At 38.5% G+C, this 18,016-nt stretch overlaps 1 protein-coding gene across 2 annotated transcripts in view; it reads right to left on the reverse strand.

Annotated features, from left to right (window-relative positions):
* The window catches only part of LOC101881939 (hippocampus abundant transcript-like protein 1), a 34,877-nt gene that overhangs the window by 7,297 nt on the left and 9,564 nt on the right, over nucleotides 1-18,016 (reverse strand). For both annotated transcript variants that reach the window (XM_034073157.1, XM_034073158.1), the window contains exons 3-10: nucleotides 15,170-15,232; nucleotides 10,929-11,056; nucleotides 9,958-10,072; nucleotides 7,886-8,104; nucleotides 6,630-6,743; nucleotides 6,039-6,110; nucleotides 1,482-1,594; nucleotides 490-587 (exon numbers count right to left, since the gene is read on the reverse strand). In XM_034073157.1, the coding sequence (XP_033929048.1) occupies nucleotides 490-587; nucleotides 1,482-1,594; nucleotides 6,039-6,110; nucleotides 6,630-6,743; nucleotides 7,886-8,104; nucleotides 9,958-10,072; nucleotides 10,929-11,056; nucleotides 15,170-15,232 (922 nt within the window). The remainder of the gene's footprint in view (nucleotides 1-489; nucleotides 588-1,481; nucleotides 1,595-6,038; nucleotides 6,111-6,629; nucleotides 6,744-7,885; nucleotides 8,105-9,957; nucleotides 10,073-10,928; nucleotides 11,057-15,169; nucleotides 15,233-18,016) is intronic.

An 18,016-nucleotide genomic window follows, 5' to 3' on the forward strand; every position in this document is an offset into this window, starting at 1 on the left:
ACTTAAGCTTCTTCTATTTCTTGAAAATCTTTAGTATTATAGCAAGTAGGGACAAATTTTCACAAAAATAGAGCTAATTGTATGTTTATTTTAATCTAGCAAAATGTAGGTTTAGTTTCCATTAAAAATATGGCATTGTTACAATAACCCTCATTATCTACTTAAAGAATATTACTTTTAATAAAAAAAGAGGAAAGAAACCAAACATGAAAGTTACCACTTCTGTTTTTGCTGCTTTTGTGGTACTTTTAGAAGAATCTAGATGTAGCTGGTCAGACAGAAAATATGTATTTTGCAATGCAATTTTGATAAATTTGTGTATTCCTTTCTCTCTAGATAGATTGGCAGACTTCCACAGCTACTACCAAAGAAGTCATTATTCATCAACATATTTGAGAAGTACACTGAGATGAGTGTTCTGCTTTCTAGTCAGAAGAGTTATTTAAGAAAGCAGTCTGATGCTGGAACAGAAATTCATTCAATACTCACCTTGTTGGTCTGACTCTGCATTTCGTGAAACCAGAGCGCCAATTGCCGGGAATGTAATGCTTGACATTGCTGCTATACCTCCTGCTACCCATATCATCCTGTGTTAAATACATAATCTGAATTGAAAATGAGACTGCTCATATAACTTCTCTCCACCCCTCCAAAAAGTGCCTCATGGGTACTTTCAAAAGTACTCTTATTAAAATAGATATCTAAAGACTGAAACTCATCCAGTATGGGCTTTCTTCCTACTTCCCTCCCGCAAATAACCCTGAGATTGTTGGAACAGAAATATATTTGGTCCTATACTACCTTTACAGCAAAGTAAAAGATGGGAGTGGGAGTGAAGTAATGCACAGACTTTTCCTCTCCAAAGGCTGTACAAAGGAACAATGTCACTCACAGGGTGTCTTGTCCCAGTGAGGCAGTTCTCTAGCTTGTATAACTTGCTACAAATTGCTCTGATAAAGAACTACCATTTATCACTCTTAGTACAATAAACTTTATAAAGAAACAGCTGTTCCAACTTTTCTAGCTGACTTCACTTCCAGTTTTTCCAGCAGAAGAAAATCAATATAGCTTCCAAGACCAAACACATTTAGGAGAATAGCATGTTAGAAAATAAAAGAAAAAGAGGTCCAATAACTGACTGATAGAATGGATCTAGTGGAATTACTGCAGAGAACATACTAGCTTGTGCATTTAAGGGAAAGTTTTAACGACATTTGTAGCTGTAAAATGCAGTTGACCAAAATGATGCAGACTCCTTTCTCAAAAGGTCTGCTGGTCTTGCAGCTTTCACTACATACCTGGAATATTCTATCATTCCTACACGTGCAAAATGCAGATGGAACTTTAATAAGTGTGACACAAGAATGCTCATTTTGCAGAGCATCTACATACTCATGATAACCAAATTAAATGTTAGAACTCCTTGGGAAAAACATTTTCAGTTCCTTAACAGGTATGAACCTATGAAAATGTGTGCTTACCAAGACTGAGATCCAAAACCATACCAAGCCAACTGAAGGATTTGAAAGCCAAGGCCAAGGAGAACCGTATTTTTGTTCCCTATAGACCTCATCAAGATACCAAGAAACACAGTCTGCAAGAGAAATTGGTTAATCCAAAAGTTATTTTAAAAAGCCAGATTGCTAAAGTAATATCTCCTTCTACACAAAATATTTCAGAAAAGCTTTCAACTGCTGAGGAGATTCACACTATTTGTGCTCTTACTTTTCCTGTATTAAGTCCAAAATGCAGACCAATCATAACATTTGATGTACAAATATTCTTAACTATTAAAGGATTCCTACTTCAGGACATTGAGAAGCATATGTACTGCCTTCTCTATGGATGTTTTATCTCGATGTCTGCTTCTACTGTAAACAGGCTTTCGTTTCCACCTCTACAATTCTGTTTCATTGCAGTCTAGATAGTTCCACAATGAATGTTTGTATGAAGTTAATATAATATAGGCTGGATATTGGTTTAATTTAACAGTATCTATATACTTACTATGTCACTTAAATTAGTATCTACATACTAATAAAAAAAAAAAAGACTCAGCTCAGACAAAAGTAATCTCATTAGGTCAGGTGAATTACTATCCAAAGTTGCAATTAAAACAAACAACTAAATCCTGATGCTTTTCCAACTTTACCACATGCAATGAAATTTGGCTAAGGTCAGTTCCTAGGCATCTTTAATTACATTTCCTGCTGACTCTTTACACCACTGATATGACCTTTTTATTTCCTAATGAATCCTAATGGAAGGTCACTGTTTTTCATAGGTTGGAAGTGTTTCTGCTGAGAAGAAAGGCAATCTTAATCCAGGTACAACAGGAATACATTCATAGCAAGAAGCAGACTGTACATAGTAAAGCCAAGTATGTATTGACAACCTCACTCAGTTAACAGAGCACACTTTTTTTTTACATAAAAAACTCAGCAACACATCAGTAAAAAGCCAAAGAAAATAAAATGACTGCAGAGCAGTGTACACTTCCCCTCACTAGTTTTCTTGTTCTCATTCAAGACAAAGCTTGCTTGAAAGCCAAACAGGAAGAATACAGTAATTCTATCTACATGTGATCAGCTCTTTCTAGAAATATCCAAAATGCCAACACAAACCAGTTTTAAGAAGGTGGTTTCAATAAGTGACACTTTTCAAAGAGTTCAAAAGCTATTTCAAAAACTGAAAGATTTGCAGAAAAAAATAAGAGTCTAGATAAAACAGGACTGGCAAATATCAGTGCACATTAACAGCATCAGAACAAACCACACAGGAAGGATTAAAATAATGCCATGAATTGACAAGGAAGGACACAACTGACACAAGTAAAACTGGTAAACACTGAGAAATGTGTTGTTTACATCAAAACATTAAGACCTCCACCCTGCTAAGAATGGCAACAAGGTTACATTGTATGTGCCATTCCTTTTTCAGTTAACACAATAGGAAGACAGGAAAACTGTACCCATGAAGATACCAAAGATCACATCATAAAAAATGTTTGATTTCTAAAGTGTATAAAGCACCTGTACAAAAATCAGCTCACTGTTCCCAATTAAGATATACAAAGGCAATATACCAGTTCTTCACGGTTCCTCAGTACCCATGCTGAGCCTCAATAATCCTCAACAATGTCAATTCCTGTGCTGTTTGTATGTAAATTTGACATAATGAGCCAAAACAAGAAATGCAAGAACATGCCTTTTGCTTAACATAACTCATTTCATTTTCAGAAGTCCTGTATTAAATAACAAATTTCCTACATTATCAAACAATATAAAACAAGAGTTCCAGTAAATTTACTTATCCAAGCATAGCAGAATCTTTCCTCTTTGCCCTTGATGTCCCTGGCAAGATTTACTTATGTCAGAGCTTTAGCTTTTCTAACCTGATGCCTGACTTCCTCTTTGGCAGGATGCAATGTTCCTGAAATTGAACATTGTGATCCTGGAATATTAACCAGCTTTTTGGGGCCCCTCTTTCCTCCAGTGGTATATCCCATGTACCAAGGAAATCCCTGAAGAGGACAAAGTCTACTCTCATGAAGTACAGGATAGTGAGCTTGCTGTGTGCCCTCCTCACTACCTTAAGGATCTTGAATTGCACCATTTCCTGGTCACTGTAGCCAAGACTGCCCTCCAGCTTTACATTCCACACCACCTCCTCCTTGTTGGTGAAACGAAAGTCCCGTATAGCACCTTGTCTTCTCCATCACTTAAGAGGGAAGATATCATCAACAAATTCTAGGAAACTCCTGGGTTCCTTACTTCCCGTTGTGTTCTCCCTCTAGCAAATGAAGTCCATGTTCATGACCAGGGCTCATGAACATGAGGCCACACCTATCTGTCTACAGAGAAGACCTCATCTGCTCAGTCTTCCTTGTCAGGCAGCCTGTAGCAGACCCCTGCTTCAAAGGCACCTGCCGCTGTCCTCCCTTTAATTCTGACCTACGAATTTTCACTCAGCTCCTCATCCATTCCCAGGTGGAGCTCCATGCACCCCAGCTGTCCACTGTCACTGAGGGCAACAGCCTCCCTTCTTCCCCCTTGCCTGTCCTTCCTGAAAAATCTTACATGCTTCCATTTGAACTCTCTGGTCATAGGAGCCATCCCACCACATCTTCATGATGCCAGGAAGATCACAACCCTGCAGGCATGCATATGTCTCTAACTCCTTTTGTTTACTCCCCATGCTACATGTATTGGCATACAGGTATTTAAGGTGGCCTCCCAATAAAGCCAACTTACTGGATGGGGTAGCTGAAATTTTCTTTCTGCTGCTGTTCAGGTGTTCTCCTGCTGACCTGCAATCCCTCTCCAGACTATGTATCTCTCACTGGCACTGGCATCAAACTGGTAAGAATAGTAAGAATAGTATGGATTGAGGTTCCTCTCCAATGGCAACTTTAGTTTAAAGCCTTCTTAACCATATTGGCAAGCTTATGACCAAAGATGCTCTTTCCCTTCTCTGACAGACAGACCCCATCAGCCCACAGGAGACCAGCTTTCTCAAAGTGAGCCCCATGGTCTAAGTTGCCAAACCCTTGGCTGTGTCACCAGTCCGTAACCTATAATTACTTAGACTCAACTGGCCCTTTCAAACCCTTTCCCTCTGACTGGATGGATTACTGAAAAAGCTACCTGCACTCTGGAGTCCCTTAGAGTTGCTACAAGGGCTTTTTAATCCTTCTTAGTACAGCAAGGAGCAGTCTGAAGAACACCACTGGTGCCCATGTAAACAACAGCAGCAAATAATAGTAAACTTCACAAGGCTTGGTAGTTTCTTGGTCACATCCCTGATTATGAGCCCCTGATAAACAGCACACCTCTCTAGAAAGTGCATCAGGTCAGCAAATTGGTGTCTCCTACTTCACAGAAGATAGTCACCTATCAGTATCAACTACCACCTTTTCTTAGTTGTGTTGGTTGTTATATGGTGAGCAGACTGGGCTGCTGTATTCAGCTCCAGCCCCTCTTCCGATGTGACAGGTCTTTCCTCTTTAATGCAGTTCAGCAAGGGTACCTCTAGGCTTTGGGGATGCTTCTCCCTCCTGCAGGTCCTTCCCACTGCAAGCCTCAGTCCTTCTGTGTTATTGGCTCATTCCCTTCTGTGGGTGCTGGAGGGGAATTCTTGCCATTTTGGTTGTAGGTTCACTGCAGACTGTGCTTGGAACCAGCTATCTAACAACTTCCTAGTCTCCTTGATGTTGCACAGCCTTCTCACTGCCTCCTGCAGCTAAACCACCTGCTGTAGGAGGTTTTCCACTTACGCACATCTTCTGCAGGCAGGTCTGCTGCCTGTCCCTGCTCCAGGAGAAAGGTCTGGGCATTTCCTGCACTTGAGTTCTGTTCTGCAGCCTCTCCCTTCAGTAGCTTCATCTGGGTGCAGGCATTGGAGCAGATTCCCCAGCAAACGCCGCAGCCTTTGCTCTCATGTGAGTGCCCACCACTCTTCCTTGTGGGTCTGATCTGTGCAGGTGGCCACAGAACGGTGCTCAGTTGCTGGATTACTGGACTTCAAGTCTCTCTACTTGGCCAGTGGAATGTCCGTCCTTCGAAGACACAGCCTCCCAAGTGAAGTGCCATGCCACCCGCTACACCACAACCCAGCCAATGTGCTGTGTTCTGTTGGACTGTCCTGTTGGTGGTGTCCCTGGTCACTCATGCTCCCCAGGGCTGCCATGTGTGGGAGAAGGGGGTGACCACTGTTAGTCCAGGCCCCACACATGCCTCATCATCTGTTCTTGTGTGAGCTGCTGGCTCTGTCAGGTCTTGGCACTCCCCTGGCTTTTTTCCAGCCTCATGAACCTTCCAACCCATACACTGTGATCCCCAGCTCCTCTGTGAAATGTGCCTCTCCAGAGCTGAATACCTCAGCAAGTTACAGAAAGAAGTGAATACAATATTTAGTGAATGTAAGATATACTGGCATTTTAGAGCATGTAAGAAGTTTACAGACTTAACAGTTGCAAGAATGTGCCTTGACATACAGTTTGTACCATCTAATTAAATACTAAAAAGAATACAGCTTACCTGAGCTATTATAGACAGAATGCCTACCACAGCGATAAATGCTGCAATGCTGGCAGATCCAAAACCTATAATCTGAAGAGAAGCAGAAAACACATAAAACAAATGCCAAACACAGTCACAAGCAAAGAGGTATCTTTTTCAAAGAAAATGATCTCTGCTTATAATCTAAATCTGTACAGGAAGTGTCCTCTTTCAAGAATAATCCCTAACTTGACTGACTGCCAAGAAATCAATACAAGAAGAAGAAAAAAAAAACACATTCAAAAAAGGAGACAGAGCAATTAATGTATTTGGAAACTCCCACAGACACAATAGCTTTTCAATAGGCAAGATCCCACCTCAAAATATAAAAACAGCTCTGTGGAATGGGAACAAAGGTCTACTTAACTTTATGAACACATGCTTAAACTTATGGTAGGGTTTATGCACCAGGGGTCATGTATTGGCTTAGCAAATTACACTGACTTTTATTTTTTAATGCTGTTATTTTGCCAGAACGTAGTTTTCTGAGCGAAGTCTTCAATAAGAAACATGTCTTAGGGAATACTTATTTAAATGTCCTTAGCAAGACACAAAGAGATCAACATTTACCTGTCGCAAGTACAGAAAAAAGCTGGAATACTGGCCAGCCTCAGGCAGATAGGAGAGAAACACTGTAACACATATCAGGAGAACTGTAGAATCTTTTCTAACCTTCTTCAAAGACTGTAAAGAAACAAAGCAAGTATTGGAACATTTATACAAAGTCTAATGACAGCACAAAGAAAGCTGAAGGTAAATTCACTTTTTAAAAGTTTTCATCATGCACATCAGTAAAAAAAAAAAAAAGAAACATGGAAACAGATAAGCTGAACATTAAGTTCTAAACAACTTCCCGTTATATATAGTTTGTGGTATCGGATTCTTTTGCAAAGTGTCCTTTGATTTTGAAGCTATTGCTCAGTGCCAAATTACAAGTATTCACTGAAAACAGCATCATACAGTATTTAGGGAAATGCATATCTTCTAACTGATATCCATAACAATCTGTTCAGAAAGATGCTCGAAATTAATATAGCCTCATTACAACTGTTTCTCTTCCCAAACTGTGATTTACTTTTCCTTGTTCACCCTTATACTTGTTCACCTTACAGTTGTTTACCCATAATACAAATCACTTTGAGTAACTAAGAACCTGTAAACAAATTCCTTTAACTGTAGTCTTTCAAGTTTGTCACTCATCTCTTAGCATTCATAAGCAGTTCCCAGCAAGCTGAAATCTCATCAAGAACAATCACTCTTTCCCCTCTTAAGATGTCAAGGTGTAACACAAACACAAATTAGCTAAGTGTAAATAACTGAACAAGTCACTAGAATAACTGCATGTTTTAACTCTTCCTATATATGCCTGTAGGAAAATCAGGCTTTACAGATTCATTCTAGATTAAAAAGAAATCAAATGCAGCCAAAAGTGGAATTCAGGAGTGGGGAGACATGTTGCCAACCAAAACTAGGAAGCATAAGATGAATATGGAAAGCCTTACACGATCAGATTTTAGGGTCTGTATCAGAGTAAATATTCAGCATTTCTCTTTTGATAAAGCAGAATAAGGGGGGGAAAAAGCATTTTCTTTTTGGATTTCAAAACAAACATTGTTTCCTATTCAAGAATTATTTAACCCATAAAGTTTAATTTGGTTTCAGTTTTTAAGTGTAGCTAGACCTTTCATGCAAGAGTAAAGAACAGAGATTATGGTATACTGAACAGTCAATCTAGAAATAAGATTAAAGATTTCTCAAGCTTATAAAATGCAATTAATTATCACTGATCAATCATCAACTAATTATTAATTACTTATTACTCTTACTGCGAAAAGATCTGCTTGTTCCCATGATATAGAAGCTCCCCACGAAGCAGGTCTTATTTTTTCTGGCAAAGATTCAGGTACAGCTAGCAGAATGAAGCAGATGTCCACGGCTGCCACCAATGTAGCCACTAGCACGACAAGGTTATCTCCATAGCTGGCAGACAAGTATGCTCCAATGGCAGGACTAATTACCAAACTTGCTGCAAAAGTGGCAGATACCTGCACACAAGAACAGTTCACAAATTTGTCGAAGTAGTCGTTCTGCCACTGAAGAAAAATGAAGCAACCACCCCTCCCCAGAAATGTGGTTTTGAAAATAACAACAGTCAAAATTAACTAAAAAAATAAACCCACCAAAAAAAACAAACAGACAAAAAACCTTATCACAGTAAACATGGGTCAAGATAAAATTTCCCATTTCCCCATCCTCCTCCACAGCCCACCAGAGAAGAAAGAATTTGCAGTCAAATACCAAGTTTGGCCGAAAAGAAACAGCTCTTACTTTCAAATGCTCTAAAACGGTTTTGTTTTCCAATTACCAATTGATGAGATTTCACTTAAAAAGTTTTCAGCACATTTAAATGCCTGCCTAAGTGAACCTGAGCCTCAGCACTCTGGGTAATACACAGAAAAATACATAATGCCTTTGTTAACGGTTTGCATTTTAAATACATAACAACCATAAGTTAGCACAGCAAACTAGAAAATCATTAGCTACATCTTCAATAACTGCTTTGCTTTATATTATGCTGTAGTGACAAGCAGCTACAGATCACTTACTATATTAACATACATTGGACCATGATGAACAATCAAGTACTGTAGTTAAATTTCGCTATTAAAACCTTCAGGAAAGGTTGCAATAAAGTTCTTTTCCAGTGCCCAAACTAAAAACACTCAGCAGAACTGTATTATAGAAAAAGAACACAGCTAGAAATTCAGCTTTATGCAAAGCTAGAAAAAAAGTCCTAAGAAAAAGGCATAACAAACAGATCAGAAAGAGATACAGCCCTTGTCAAAACAACCACACTTTTGTCAGTTGCTTTATAGAATTTTAGATGAAGGTGTTTCTGTGAACAAGCAAATAAAAACCCAAACAAAACAAACCTGTCTGAAGGCAGGCAAATATATGTCTTACAAATATACTTAAAGCCCTCTTTAAAGGCAGGGGAAATAAAGAGGGAATTCCAGGAACTTCTGCACCTGTTTTCTGGTCTGCTAAACAATACACACAAGTCTGATCAAGAGAACTAAGTCCTTTATTTTCTTAACTGTTAAATCAACTTCTGAGGAATCATCCTTCTCTAAGGCTAAAAAGAAATGGAAACCTTAACAGCTCAAAGTACAGTAGAGTCAGCCAAAAATCAAGTCCATGAATAATACCTGTGTAGTGAAAATATACGCACAGAGGATGAAGGGATAAATGACACTCAAAAACTAAGGGCATCTACCAATGGGCATCTACCAATGGGCCTCCAAAACCTAAACCAATATAGGTACTCATGAAAGCAAACTAAGCAAGAACTACATTATTACTGAAAAGTTTAGTTTGTACTAACCTGAACTATTTTCTTCTTCTCTTGCTAATTAAAAAAGGTCATGACAAAGTTACCAAAACTGCTATATTATGCATTTTCACCCTTCCTGACTGTTTTGACTACAGAGAAAGCCATTCTGTATTAAAAAGAAATTACATAAAGTGCAATTTATGTGTGGTGAAAAGATATTGCTAGCACTAAGTACCTTTTATTAGATAACAAGTATTAAATAACCTTTAAGAACATTTCTTGTTCTGCTACGAAACTTAGAACGTGTTTTGTCACACATGCCTCCTACCCAGATAATGTTGTCAAATTCTGACTCTGTTCCTATGAGTACAGAGCAGTCTGTGAGACACTGGAAAGTCTAACTTATATTTCCCAAACTCTTAACACAGTGTCTTGATGCTTGATATTCACTCTTTTCTCTATCAACCTCATTACATTAACCAGGAAACAATCTGTGCACCAAAACACAAGTTCAATATGAAGGTTATAATCTGACCTTTTTTTTCCACTTTTAGCATATCTTACCAGTCCATAGGCTGTAATTCTTTCATGTTCTTGTGTTACATCAGCTACATAGGCAAATATTACAGAAAAGGTAACAGAAAAGATTCCAGACACCGAAATCATGGCAAAGTACCACCTAATGATTTAAAAGCAACAATTAGAAAGTTTAAGCTAAGACATCTAGCTGCTTTTTTACTAATCAACCAAGTCTGTATTTAAGCTATGAGAAGTGTTCCTCAAAAACTAACATACACATTTACTAGAGATGAATGACATAGTCTCACCTATATACTGGAACACAGCATTTTAATTTTTTATATTCTACTGTTTACTTTACATGAGCCTGAAGTAAGTGGCCCTTTCAGGACAGGTTGCTATACGTTTTCACTCTCAAAGCTGAAGAAGTTTAAGTTATAAAAAACTAATTATCTGAGAACTCAGATTTTCAACCAATTAAGGAATCATGTATCACATATAATGTTTCAGAAACTAAACTCTCAATGCACTTGGTGTACACAAACTTCTTTTGTAATCCTTCTACGCTACACAATGAAAGTAAATGAAACTGAAGCCAAGTCAATTCCACTCAGACTTCAAAGTTGCCTAATAAAGAGTTAAAAGATCTAATTTACAGCAATTATACTTTTCTGTGGTAAATGAATTCCAGGGTTCATTCAGTTTTACAAGTATGTTTCTTACAGCATTTTTAGTTCCCGAGGAAATAAAAATTAACAGCTGAGTTTAAATTGAGTTAGACAGGACTATCACATCATTTAATTACTTATACTTGTGTATCTTAAAAGAAGAAATTATGAAATGCAATTTAGTTACATTTTTAACACTCTAAAAGCTACAGAATAACACAATCATGTTTTGAAGGGAAAGTGGCATTTCTCTTGTCTCACTGTCCCTCTCCCACTTCCCCAAACAACTTGTCTGCTGGGATTCCTTCTGTATTGAGAAGCTTGCTATTAGAAGTCTTTACCACTTACCATGGGCTTATTCTCATTAATGGAATTGGGGCACAAGTGAAGAAAACCGTAATAAGAAGAAAATATTTTCTTCCCCATGCATCTGATAGAGCACCAATTAGCGGAGCACTAAGAAAAGAAAAAAAGCCCTGTGACAGAAAAAAACAATTAATACATATGTATATTTACATTACCAAGTTTTACTTGACAATATAGAAAAGAACTACCAGTGAACTTGATTTGAAAATAACCACAAAATTGTAGTTAACTGAAATAATACAAAACTTCTACTTTTTAATGATTCTGATGTTTTGTATTTCAAATCTATAAAACCTGGCTGCACAAAAAAAAAAAAAAACACATATATTTCTTCAAAATCAATTTAATTCAGTACAGAAGTACCACAGACTGCAAACGCTACTATAAAACCTCCAAAATACCATATTATAGAATAGTTTGTGTTGGAAGGAAACTTAAAGATTATCTAGTTCCAACACACCTTCCACTACACCAAGTTGCTCAAAGCCCCATCTAGCCTGGCCTTGCACACTGCCAGGGGTGGGGCACCCACAGCTTCTCTGAGCAGCCTGTGCAAAGGTTTCACCTCCCTCACAGTAAAGAATTTCTTCCCAACATCTAATCTAAATATGCCCTTTTCAGTTTAAAGATGTTACCCCTTGTCTATCAGTACAAGCTCTTCTAGAAAGTGCCTTTTCAGATTGCTTGTAGGCCCCTTTAGGTACTGGAATAAGCTGCTATAAACTTAAGCTGCTATAAGGTCTCCCCAGAGCCTTCTCTTCCAGGTTAATAAACAAGCCCAGCTCTCTCAGCCTCTCTTCACAGAAGAGCTGCTCCAGCCCCCTCATCATCTTCATGGCCCTCTTCTGGACTTGCTCAAGCAGGTCCACATGCCTCTTGTGTTGGGGGCCCCAGACTGGATGCAACACTGTAGGTGAGGTCTCATGAGAACAGAGCACATGGGGGAGAATCATGTCCCTTGGCCTGCTGACCATGCTTCTTTGGACTCAGCCCAGAATATGGTTGGCTTTCTGGGCTGCAAGTGCACATTGCTGGGTCATACTTTGCTTCTCATCAACCAACACCCTCAAGTCCTTCTCCTCATGGCCGCCCTCAATCTATTCTTCACCCAGCCTGGATTTGTGCTTGGGATTGTCCCAACCCAGGTGTAGAACCGGAACCTTGCATTTGGCCTTGTCTCTGCCAAAGATGTTAAACAGCACCAGTCCCTATACCAGTCTGTCGTGGTTTAAACCAAGTCCCCCAACTCCCGGAGAGTTAGGAAGGAGAATCCAAAGAATGTAGCCCCCACGGATTGAGATAAGAACGATTTAATAGCTAAGGCATAACACAAAATCACCACTGCCATTTACCACTACAAATAATAATGATACAGCAAACAACAAGTGAAGAGAATACAACACCCCACCAGCCACCGACCCATAACTCACTCCACCCTGCCTGGCCGAGCACCGCGTGCTCCCTCCTCCATTTTCCTCTACAGAGCTCTACCCCTCCAGCTTTCTCTTTCCCCGTATGCATCCTGGGCATCACGTGCTATGGTATGGAATACCTCATGGGCTAGCCTGGGTCAGGTGTCCTGTCTCTCCTTCCTCCCGGACTCCCCTCCTCCACCTGGCTGGAAAAAACCTTGAACAAAAACAACCTCAAAACATGCTCAAACCATGACACAGTCTTAGAGGGACACCAATCCTCATTGGTCTCTGCTCAAGTATCAAGCTGTTCACTACAACTCTTTGAGTGTGACCCTCCAGCCAATTCCATATTCACTCAGTGGTCCATCTGTCCAATCCACATCTTTCGAATTCAGAGTCAAGGATGTCACGCAGGACAGCATCCTGTGTAAGACTTGTGTAAGTCCAGGCAGATGATGTCACTTGCAGCTCCATTACTCATTAACGTTGTAGCCCTATCTTGGAAGGCCACGACATTTGTCAAGCACACTCTGACAGTACCAATCACTTCCTTACTTTCCATGGGCCTTAGCATAGCTTCCACATGGATCTGCTCCATAAATCTGCCAGGCAGTCAGGCAAGACTCATCTGAGTCTTCCCTTTTTTCCCCTTTCTTGAAAAAGGATTCTATTTCCCCTTTTCCATCAGTGAGAACATCACTGGACTGCCACAACTTCTCAGATATCATGGACAGTGGCTTAGGCACTTCATCTGCCATTTTCCTCAGGATCTGTAAATGCCTCTCATGGGGCCCCTTAGCCCTGTGCACTTCCTTAGATGGTCTTGAACCTGATCTCCTGCAGCAAGAGGTTCTTCATTCTCTCAGGGCCTGTATTTGCTTTCTGTCACTTGGGCAGTGTGGCTGGAGCTCTTGCAGGTGAAGACTAAGGGAAAGAAGCCACAGAGTACCTCAGCCTTTTCCACATCCCAGGTAACAGTGTCCCCCATTTTCTTCCACCAGGAGGCCACATTTCCCTGGTCTCTTTTATTGCCAGCATACCTATAGAATCTTTCCTTGCTGTCCTTGATGTTCCTGGTGAGATTTACTTCTGTCAGGCCTTTAACTTTTCTAACCTGGTCCCTGGCTGCTCCAACTAGGTACAGTCTACTTTCATAATGGACATCTTTGTTTTATTCTACCTAATTACCATATACAGGACAATTGTACATTGCAGTAAGTATGAGGACCATTTGAGTAAGCTTGACAACTTTAGGCAGTGGAACACCATAATGATGTTCCACTGGCAACTGTCAGACTTACAGGTACAACTCTTATGGAAAAAACTGATTAAGGATCAAATACTACATTTTTCAGCACTTCATAAAATCCTGAAATACAGGCCTCAAAACTGTTATGTGTTAGTCAGAAGAATTAAAATAAGTAAAGCCTTTCACAGGTTTGTTAACTGCAAAACCCCCAGAACAGAAGCATCTTCCTCCTAATTAGTATAGTGTTGTCTCATCAATCCAACTCTGTCATAAATCCAAATGCTAGTAAATATATGGTTCCACAAACACCTCAATACACTGGAAGTTTACTCCAGCTAACTTTACCTAACCTCTGGTACTCAAATATAGTCACCTGCAAGTTTAACACATATGTACAGTATATTGTACTAAATCACTATTCTTCCAAATCCCAATAAACAACTCTGATACCAATGATTTCAGTATGTAAATTGAGAGCAAAAGCTCTAAAGCCAGAACATCGGGTTCTAGGACAGTTAGATGGCTTGCTCAGTTGATATTTATGCTTTTGCTCCTTAAGGGTCAGACTTCAGTAGAATATAACACATTTTGGTGTCACTTGAAACACTTCCGATTTTTCATAAATAGCATTTTAAAGAAAGTATTGGATGCTGATGTGCAAGCTCACTCTAGTGTACGCTCTCCTGCTTATTAAACCTGCTTGAGCAACACACAGATTTAGACTATGATATGCTCTGTAGATAATATGTGAGAAGCCTTCTACTCACTCCTTTTAAGTGATGCTCACTGTAACACTGCAGAGTTGAAAGAAAACACAAAGAGAAACATGAACTTTGCTCTTCTAAGAGATAAATACAAAGTTAACTTCCTCTTTCAGTATGAGATATCCTGACATCCCCAGTGCATGGTGACATCATCCTAAAGATGTTCTTATGTGTAAAAACATGACAACGCTTTAATTTTGTTACAGAATACAAAGCTCAGTTTCTGGCTGCTATAAATTAGTCAAAATTTACAGTACGTGCTTTGAAGCCTCTCAGTAAGACAGTTAGCAACGAAGAGACTTTCAAGCTTTAGTTATGCTAGAGAAATTTTGCAAGCTTTTTTTGCAGCAACAATGCAGCCTGACCACCATGTGAATGAAGTGGTGTCAGCTATAAGCTGGCCTGAACATCCTGACCATCACAGGACACTAAAAAAACACTGATCTAAAAATAATCATTTAATATTAGGAAGCAGATATTAAAAACCTATCTCCATTCTTAGAAGTATCCTTATCAAGATTATAATAGCTACAACTGGCACCTATTTAAATGAGAGAAATTTAAACCTTGAGAAATGTTACATTTGTTTTAAAGTGCTACAATTTAGCAGTAAAACTGGAACTGAGCCCAAGAAAACAACCATTACAATGAAGAAAAAAAAAGGGTTTAAAAATTAATACAATTAATTACGTTCTCAGTGCTTTGAATGTTCTTATGGAAAATGTAAGACAGACAAACTCCAATACAGGAACATGCAGCATATTTACATCAGAGGCTAAAAAAAAAAAATCTTACCTTAACACCCTGAATAAGACCATTCATTAAAAATGTATGATGGGAAAATGTTTCATGTAAGACCTGATGGGGAAAAAAGGATTACCTGAATCAGAAGAGACAGGAGAAAGTTGACACAAACTTTAAATCTGATTTATAAAACATGGTAACTCTACTGGGACTTGCTAAGAAAGTATCTTATTTTATAATTACGCTCTTATTTGTCTTTGGAAGAACATACTGACAAGGTTTAATATCAATTTATTGGCAAAAATTCCTCAGCTGGCACAGATGGCACTATACTGCAGAGACAGTTTGGTGTGGGTTACTCTGATCAGAAAGGGATCAATATAAGCAAAAAGTAGCTCCATGTGGTATAAATAACAGAATTTTTGAGGCTGAGGATTCCTTCAAAATGTTGACTCAATCACTGTTACTAATTAGGAGTGAAAATGGGAGTCAACTCACTTACTCTGTCAAGAAAAAACAGCACTATACTCACAACTGCCTAAAAAGGCACTGTACAAACTACTTCTGCATGAATTGCAGGCATACAATACTCAAACAGTTAGAAACACTTCTAATGAACAAGTAGATGCTTATAAATACTTGCAACAGTTCTGAGCATTTCATGTATCCTTTAACTACAGCTATGAATTCATATAAGGTGCTTTACCAGCAGTCTTAATTCAAGGGCAAGCATGTTAATCTATACTAAACAGATTTACCATAAATATGCAAGAGAGTTAAAAGGCCTCACGCTTGCCTTGTGTGGATTAAAAAAATTATTGCAATAATTAGAGCATATATGCACACAAATTCCAAATACATTTGCTCATTTTATCTATAGGTAAGTGGCAACTACTATGAATATTACTGATATATATAGAGAGAGAAATCCACTAGCCTAAGAAACACAATACTTCAGTATCATTGAGAAGTATCAGCATCATTTTTCAAGGATGACTAAGATTCTGAAATGATAGGTTTAATAAAGATTATTGTTCCCATGCTAACTACTGGTCAGACCATTCAGCCTATTAACAGCTCTATTTACTTCTGATCTCATCTTCTATTTAAAAGAATTTTGCACTTCTAGAAAAAAGTCAGGGCTCATACTAGAAAAAAAACAGATGTCTTCCAAGTCAGGGGAAAAAAATGACAATAAAAATTAAAAAAAAAAAGGGACAAGCAGAAAGTTCACTGCATCAAGTCTAACTATCCCAATGATCGTTCTGTAAAGCGTTTTCCAGTATTTTTCCTGGAAGACAACCACTGCTGATAATGGTTCAAGCTTTTGAGATTAATTTCTGTCACATTATAGACAAAAGAAATGCAAGTTGACAAACTAGCAAAGAGAACTGCCTTACCCCAGTTCTACTGATAAAAATCATATTATATAATCATAGACTGGTTTGGGTTGGAAGGGAGCTTAAAGATCACCTATTTCCAAACCCCGGTCATGAGCAGGGGCACCATCCACTACACTAGGTTGCTCAAAGCCCCACCCAGCCCAGCTTTTGAACACTTTCAGGGATGGGATGTGGCAGCTACAGCTTCTCAAGACAACATGTGCATATTCATAAAGAGACTACATTGAAGACACAATATGCCATTAAGTGATAAATATTTCTAATGGTGATTTACTAATAGTGGCTTACAAGTCCACAAATAAGAAAAATGAGCATAAACTTTGTGCAGTTTGTGCCCAAAATAACCTTTGTGTGCTTATAAACACTTTAAATCATCTCTTCTCCAAGTACAGCATCATATAACAATTACTACAGCTTTGCTAACAGATGTCAAAAAATTATAGTCTCTGCTATCATAGAATAAATACAGTTTATTTTGAGAAGGCACAATATTTTAATTTAATTTAATGTTGACAATGACCTGGAGAATAACAACCACAAAAAACTTGAGTTTTGACTGACAGGCCAGACATTTCCACTTCTGCCCTTCCCACCAGAGAAACCTCCTTAAACAAAAGCAGACAGATGGCAGTTCTAATGCTGAACCTTTCTCACAGGAAAGTTCTGAATGACTTCTAATAATGCTGACCCATCAGCAGGCCAATTTAAGTTACAAGTACATTACATGACAGAAGGGTGGAAGTATCAAATAAGATTTGAAATTATTTAAATCAAAGAGCAGCCTTTCAGTGTGTGCAAAGCTGATTACAAATAAAGATGATCACCCCCATTGTTCACCCTAATGGTTACACTATTATATGTAAATCAGTGTTTTAAATTAAGTTTTTGATCAAATGCAACAGCCTCCGAAGTATTCAAGACCACATAAGGCAGAAACACAACTTGTTCAAAATATAAGACATTCAAGACCACAACTGTATTGAATCCATATATCTTCAGTCAAAGTACGAATTTAGCTTTATATTAGAAGAATTTCATAACACTCCCATTAGACACAATACTAATTTCAAGAATTAACATCTCAGCTGCATGTGACTAACAGTAAAAATTCATATGTAACTGTTTCACTTCAGTACATTATTGAAGAATCCATCTAACAGTTCTATTAAAGTGGGGTGTTTTCTTTAAGACTGTGTAGAAATTATTATTGGCATATTTTTGTTTTAAATGAGAAGTGTTGAGCTTGAGCAACTTAAGTCAAGCATTTTGCCTAAGGGAAAAAAAGGAAAGAAAACAAAGGAAACAAGAACCACCCAGTAAACTTCCCCATATTATGACACTGGCAAGACAGTGTGACAGGATGGTCACTTAGTGAGACATCTTCATTACAGAAATTTGTTAACCATTTACATGGATTTCAGTATTAAGCTCTGTTAAAAAGACCAATGATTGTCTCTATGAAGGGTAGACAAACACCTCTCAAAAATTATGTAGA

Source organism: Melopsittacus undulatus, chromosome Z, assembly GCF_012275295.1.
Source record: "Melopsittacus undulatus isolate bMelUnd1 chromosome Z, bMelUnd1.mat.Z, whole genome shotgun sequence".
In the NCBI taxonomy this organism is placed as follows: domain Eukaryota; kingdom Metazoa; phylum Chordata; class Aves; order Psittaciformes; family Psittaculidae; genus Melopsittacus; species Melopsittacus undulatus.